General features: G+C 44.6%; 1 protein-coding gene across 1 annotated transcript in view; it reads right to left on the bottom strand.

Annotated features, from left to right (window-relative positions):
• Nucleotides 1–7424, bottom strand: part of ITIH5 (inter-alpha-trypsin inhibitor heavy chain 5) — a gene marked incomplete at its 5' end in the record, with an annotated part of 125102 nt that overhangs the window by 1848 nt on the left and 115830 nt on the right. The window contains one exon of the mRNA XM_045285585.1: nucleotides 1055–1432. Within this exon, the coding sequence (XP_045141520.1) occupies nucleotides 1055–1432 (378 nt within the window). The remainder of the gene's footprint in view (nucleotides 1–1054; nucleotides 1433–7424) is intronic.

Below are 7424 nucleotides of genomic sequence, written 5' to 3'. Positions count from 1 at the left end.
GGTCAGCAGTTTGAGCCCACCAGTGACTGTGTAGAAAAGAGCTGTGGCAATCTGCTTCCCTTAAGATGATAGATAGCCTTGAGAACTGTGTGGGACAGCTTTACTCTGTCCTAGAGGGTCAGGTCACCAGGAGTCTTTTTGGAGAGGAGAGAGCTGAGGTTTGATTCATAACAACCTGCTTTTTCTGGAAGCTGTCCCGTCTCTCAGACGAACTCAACATCAAAATCACTCCGGTCCCCTAGGAAGTGGCTGGGGACAAGACAGGAACTGACCGAGAAGTTGGGTCAGGTCTTGCCCCCTTTCCTTCCTGATTATGGAAGGTCATGAAGATATAGGGTCACCTTCCGGCTTGTCATTTTGTGGACTGGGGTTGGGGAGTGAAGAATATTCAGTTCAGTTACTGCTAATACTCAAAATCAAAATGCTAGAGGCCAAGGGAGGGCATCTCGGAGGCCAATGGCATGCAGGCCTGCATCGGTGAGAGGGGGCTCGGGTTTGGCAGTAAGGCTGCACAGAAAGGCCCCCAGCTCAAGTGCCAGGACGTCCTGCCTTTGAAGCCGGGCTTGCTCTCTCCTCTGGGGGTTAGGGCTCCAGGTGAAATTGAAAGTGGCCGAGAGCAAGCCAGAGTAGGCTACTGGCTGCTCATAGCAACGTGACTGACTCTGAGGGAAGGGATATAGGTCTCGTGTCCAGTGCTGGGCCATGGATCGCCCTGTATTTGCATCTTCTTGCCGAGTGGTAAAGAACCAGATGTTAAGATGAATACTCTCAATTTCTTTGCATGCTTTCCCAGAATGCTAGAGAGAACTTTATAAAACCTGTTCCTACCCCCAAAAGTCATCAGGAGACAAAAGCTGCCTTCCTATCACACATATATACAAATGTGTGCACGCACCCACCCACACCCACACACAGGCATGCACATATGCATACGCATGCACATTCTCCTACTGAATCTCCCAACCAAGCTAAAGATCTTGGCAATGTCAGCTTCACTTTGGGAGATTTCATGCTCGTCCTTTGAATTCAATGTGAATAAGACTGTAGTGCTTACCTAAGAGCCCGTGGCTGTGGCTGGAAAGGCCTTTGCTATTGGAGATGTAGAAGCCCAGGTGGTTTCGCTGGTAGGGCGCTGGCTTTTTGTAGAGGTGAATGAGGATGACAAAGGCAATAGTGCCCTGGATGGTGACGGTGACATTGGCATTGGCAGATACTGAGACCTCCAGTCCCCGAGTCCCCACCATCACACTCTGATTGCAAGGGAGGACCAGCCGCTCCCCACCATCCAAGATGACTCTCTTGGGTGTGATTTCAAGATAAGATCTCTCTGGCTTATTGATGAGGATGGTGATCGTGTGGAAGTATGTGCGCTGTTTCTTGTGGCCATTTGGAGGAGCAGGGGCCCCGATTAACTCTCCATTCACAGTCACACCTCAAAATTGGAGGAGAAGGGGAAAATGGTTAGAAAAACTGCTCTACTTTTATACCAACAGGTATCTAATCAGAATTCCTTTCCTAGGGCTTATCAGGCCACTGGGTATCACCAATGTTTTACACTAGACGATTAACCTAAAGGTGGGCAGTTCAATCCACCCCACGGCACCACACAAGAAGGCCCTTACAACCTACTTCCATAAAGGTTACAGCTAAGAGCACGCTATGGAACTGTTCTGCTTGATAACACGTGACACACTGTGAGTTGGAATCAACTGGGCAGCAATAGGCTTAGTTTTGATCCTGGACTTATCTTTGTTGCACTGCCTGATTCACATATAAAAGCCACTTCACGATTACTGGTTGAGTGAATGAATGATTGAATGAATAGGTTATTAATCCATTTCCTCCGATGTGTGACCAGTAGCTTGGAAGGCAGAGGAAGAGGTTGATGTAGATTTGGATAAAGAAACTATTGGGGCGGGTGGGGTGTACATGTTTGTTTACTTCCATTCAGTGTTTGATTGTAATGATAATTGAGTGGCCCTGCCATGTATTTGGCTTCTATCAGTTGCCACTGATCCTAATTTGGAGATCTTGTGATGTCACTCAGCTGTGTGGTATGATGGAAAGACCAAAGAAATCAAAATCTAAACCCGGAAAAGCATATAATCCATGAAGAAAATAGACTGTGACACGATCCAACACTCATGATCCAAAAGCCTTCAGTAAGCAGGAGTAAAGGGGAAATTCATCAAAACAAAACAAGAACAAAAACTCACAACAACACAATCCAACTGTATGCTGTTTTTAAGACACACACCTTAAACCCGAGGGCACAAATAGTTGAAAGTGAAAAGATGAAAAACGATGCCATGCAAGCACAGGCCAAGAAGGGCAGGGTGGCATCTTAACATCAGACAAAATAGGCTTTAAGACGTCATCTTTATAAGAAGCAGATATCGATAGAACCGAAAGGAGAAATAAATAATACTACTATTATACGACCTCTTTCTCCCTAGTCTAAATATATGACTACCAATATTGCACAGACCATCTAGAAAGAACAACAACAAAGAAACAGAGGATCACAATAATACTATAAACCAACTAGATTTGGCATCTACAGAATCAAAGCAAAAAACATCAAGTCGATACCAACTCATAGGGCAGGCTAGACCCACCCCTATGATTTCCAAGACTATAACCCTTTACAGAAGTAGAAAGCCCCATCGTTCTCCCATGGAGCAGCTGGTGGTGTTAAATTGCTGACCTTGGGGTTGAAGCCCATTACATAACCAGTGCACCATCAGGGCTCCCATATAGAACTCACTCACTGTCACCGAGTCAACACCACCTCATCATGACCCTACAGCATAGGGCCTTCCTCTTTTTCACTGCCCTTCCCCCTTACCTAGCATGATGTCCTTCTGCAGCCACTGGTCTCTCCTGACAAATGTCCAAAGTGCAAGAGACAAAGTCTTGTCACCCTTACCTCTAAGGAGCACTCTGGCCATACCTCTTCCAAGACAGCTTGGGTTTCCCTTTTAGCGGTCCATGGTCCTTGCAGTATTCTTCTCCAGCACCATAATTCAGGTACAAGTTGTTCCAACTCATAGCAAGGTCAGATACAGCAGATCAAAACATTTCCCTGGCCATTCTCACATCATTCTCACATGCGTGAGCCCATTGTTGTATACCCACGGTGTCAATTCACCTCATTAAGGGTTTTCTATTGTCCCCTGATTCTCAACTTTACTATCCATGATGTCCTTCTCAAGGGACTGGCCTCTTCTGACAACATGACTAAAGTAGGTGAGATGAAGTGTCACAAAGCTTTGTTTCTAAGGAGTATTTTATCTGTACTGTATTTCAAACAGATTTGCTTGTTCTTCTGACAGTCCATAGTATACCAATAGTCTTCACCAACACAGCAATTCAGAGGCATCGACTCTCCATTTGTCTTCCTTGTGCATTGTCCAACTTTTTCACGTGGATGAGGTGATTGAAAATGACCATGGCTTGGGTCAGGTGCACCTTAGTCCTCAAAGGGACAGCTTTCCTCTTTCACACTTTACAGAGACCCCATGCAGCACGTTTTCACAATGGATCGGCATCCTGACCACTGCTTCCCTGGCCTTGATGGGGAAAACCAAGTAAAATAAAATCCCGGACAACTTCAGTGTTTCCTTTATTATGATGTCACTCACTGGCCCAGGTGTGAGAACTTTGTTTGCTTTGTGTTGGAGTATTTGTAATATGTGCGAAGACTGTAGTCTTTGGTCATCATTGAACGCTCCAGGTCCTCTCTGCTTGCTGAAAACAAAGCTGTGTCATCTGCAAATCACAGGTTATTACCAAATCGTCCACCCATCCTGATGCTGAGTTCTTCACGTATAGTCCAGCTCCTCAAATTATTTACTCAGCATACAAATAAAGTAAACATAGCGAAAGTAGACAACCCGCATATAGACCTTTCCTGATTGTACACCCTGGACTACCCCCTCTTCTATTTCAATGACTGCCTCTATTGGTCTGTGGACAGATCCCACATTCACACAACTATTCTGGACTTCCCACTCTTCACAATGTTATCTATAGTTGGTTGTAAATCCCAAGTAGACACCTTTCTAGTATTCTCTGCTTTTAACCAAGATCCATCTGACATCAACAAAAGCTATTCCTCATTCAGCACCCTCCTCTGAATCTGCTTAATTTTCTGGCAGCTCCCTGTTGATATATTGCTGCAACCATTTAAAAATTTTCTTCAGCAAAATGTTGCTAGCTTGTGATATTAATGATACTGTTCAATAATCTCCATATCTATTGAATCACCTTGCTTTGGAAGGAGCACAAATATTAATCTCTTCTAGTTGATGAACCAGGTAGATGCCTTGAAACATTCTTGACTTTTTGCCCATTGGCCTGTGATCTTCCTGCATTCGGCATCATTGCATGTGGCTGCGTGAGTCTGAAGAGGGACTGATGGACTAGTCTCGGACTGATGGACTTGAGTTGGGCTGGGATGTTTGCTTGATATATACTTACTTTTTGAGATAAAGTTTTTCTTGCACATAAAAAGAATATGAGTGAGATATGGAATGCATAGCTAATGGTCTTCATGAGGAATTACCTCATTTTTCATGAGAACAGAAGAACTGGATGGTGCCTGGCTATCATTACTGAAGATTTGATCAAAGATGATGTGGAAGAATACTGAATAAAGTGGGGGAAACACAGAACAGAATTTCAAGTTCTCATGGACTCAGGACTTTTTAGAGCCATGGAGGGTAGACGAGCTTCTGAGAGTCTTTCCCTGAGCTAATATAAAAAATAATCAAAAGTTCCTAAAGTCGTCCTACAATAGAACAATTTAGCCTCACTTGTTGATCCACATGAGACTAAACTGACAACAGCAACTTGGAAGATTAGATAGGAGCCTGGGAGGGCAGTAAGTTTGTGTCAATGAGGGAGGAACCGCTCAACAGGGAGGGTGAAAAGGTTACACAACTGGAAGAATATAATCAATGTCAGTAAATTGTCCTTGCAGAAGCTGTTGCACTCGTTTATGTTTTGCTGTGTATCTTCTCGACAGCAAAATAAATAATAGTCAGAGAGAAACTTTTAGCCTCTGCCCTGCAACATACACTGTTAAGAGACCAGAAGACAAGTCACAGACTGGGAGAAAATAACGGCAACATTCACATTTGATAAGGGACTTGTAGAAAAGATATGCAAAGAACTCAAAATTTCACAAGGAAGCAAATAGCTCAATCAAAAAACCAAAACCAAAAAGGGTGGGGTGCACTAAAGATTCAAACAGAAAGCCCACCAGAGATCTACAGATGGCAAGAAGCATGTAAAAAAAATGCTCATCATATGTCACTGTTGAGATGATTTTGGGTGTTATCAAGTTGGTCACTGACTCCTGGAAACCCCCTACACATTGGTGGGTGGGGGGCGGGATTGCTGCCCAATCCTGCAGCCTCCCCATGACAGATGGTGTATCAGAGAGTGGTGTTCACTGCCTGGTGTTTGGAAGTTGGTGGTCAGGCCTTTGGCTCCTAGTTGGGCTTAGTCTGGAAGCTCTGTTGAACTGTGTTCAGCGTCATGGCAACACACAAGCCTCCACTGACAGACAACAGCATGAGGTGCATTGGCAAAGAGTCAAAGCCAGGTTTCCTACATGGGAGGTGAGCCTTCTGCTGCACTACCAATAGCACATGCGTATGATGGTTTATTCCAACTATGGTGGCCCCTCGTGTGGCATCGTGGACCTGCGCTCCACAGGGATACCAGGGCGGAGATTTGGGGAATAGATCCTCAAGCCTTTCTTCCAGAGCACCTCTGGGTGGCTATGAACCACCTTCCTTTTGGTTAACAGGAGAGTGAGTTTAGACCACCCAAGGACTCCCAAAGTCATGGTTGTCGCTATAGTGTGGTTAGATGCCACTGAGTTGGCTCTGACTCATAGCAACCCTTTGAACAATAGGACGAAACGCTGCCTGGTCCGGCCGCAGGTTGACGATTGTCTTGGAGCCCATTGCTGAAGTCACACTGTTGATCCATCTCCTTGAGGATCTTCCTCTTTCTCATCGGCCTTCTATTCCATTCAGCATGGTATTCTTTTCCAGAGTTGGGCCAGGCCATTGTGTAAATCAAATGAACCGCTTACTACATTCCTATTGGAATGGCTCAGATTCCAAGCGCTGGCAACACCAAATGCTGGCAGGAATATGGAGAAACAGAAAACCACTTCACTGCTGGTGGAAATGCAAAATGGAAGCCTACTTTGGGAAGAGGGTTTGGCAGTTTCTTACAAAGCTAAATGCAGGCTTATCACTTGCTCCAGCAATCACCATCCTAGTTATTGACCCGAGTGAGATGAAAACGACAAATAAATCCTGCACACAAATGCCTATAGCAGCTTTCTTCAAAACTGCCCCCAAATTGGAAGCAACCATGCTATTTTTCGATAGGTGAATGGCAAAGTAAACTGTGGGCTGTTCATACAGTGACATATTATCTCACGATAAAAAATGAACTCTCAAGCTATGAAAAGTCATGAAGGAAACCTTATGTGAGAGTCACAACGTGAAAGAAGGCGACCTGAACAAACTACCTATTGTGTGACTCCACATATATGCCATCCTCGAAAAGGAAAATCTAGAGGGGCAATGAAAAGCTGGGAGGAGAAGGGAAGGGGAGGTTTTGGACAAATAGGCAGAATACAGGGCATTTTACGGGTGGATGAACTATTCTTCATGAATCTGCCACGGTGGAGACATGACATTATGCAGTTGTCAAATCCACAGGACTGTGCAACACAGCAGGAACCCTGATGCAAACCGAGGGCAGAAATGCATAATGTTTAACAGGAGAGAAAACTTGAAGGGGAGAGAGACTGCATGGACTTGCTGCACAGCTTCTCTATAAACCTAAACCAGCCTGTTATAAAAATAAAACAAACCTACAAGCTCTTCTGCTACTGGCTATGCACCCCTGGTCAAATAATTTAAAACACACACACACACACACACACACACAAACACACACACGCCACTGAACCTGGATTTCCTCATCTGTAAAATGGGGGCATAGTTACTATCTCCTTGTGAAAATCAAAGGAAGTAACGTGTGTACGCCAAGATGGGAAATCAAGTACAGCGCCTTTCTTTTTTCCGCTCATTGTCTTCAACTCCACGGTAGTTTCTCTAGACTTGGCCAGGCCTGCAAGCTAGACATCGCAGAGACTGCCACCCTCTGCAGTTGAAGAGCAATGGCAGGCAAGCCCACACGAGATATGGAGGGCCAAGTGAAGAAGCAAGCAAAATATGTTTTGCTCTCCAAGAGACAATGTGCAACCACAGAATATTGTTCTAGAATGGTCTCTTGTTTGTGATACATTGGGGTTAATCTTTTTTTAAAATCGTTTTATTAGGGGCTCATACAACTCTCATCACAATCCATTCATACACACATCAATTGTG

The sequence above is a fragment of the Echinops telfairi genome, unplaced genomic scaffold, assembly GCF_000313985.2.
Source record: "Echinops telfairi isolate 266 unplaced genomic scaffold, ASM31398v2 ScPeMD7_7473;HRSCAF=8511, whole genome shotgun sequence".
Lineage (NCBI taxonomy): Eukaryota > Metazoa > Chordata > Mammalia > Afrosoricida > Tenrecidae > Echinops > Echinops telfairi.
Note: the sequence above shows the minus strand (reverse complement) of the source record. Positions and strands in the feature narration are given on the sequence as shown.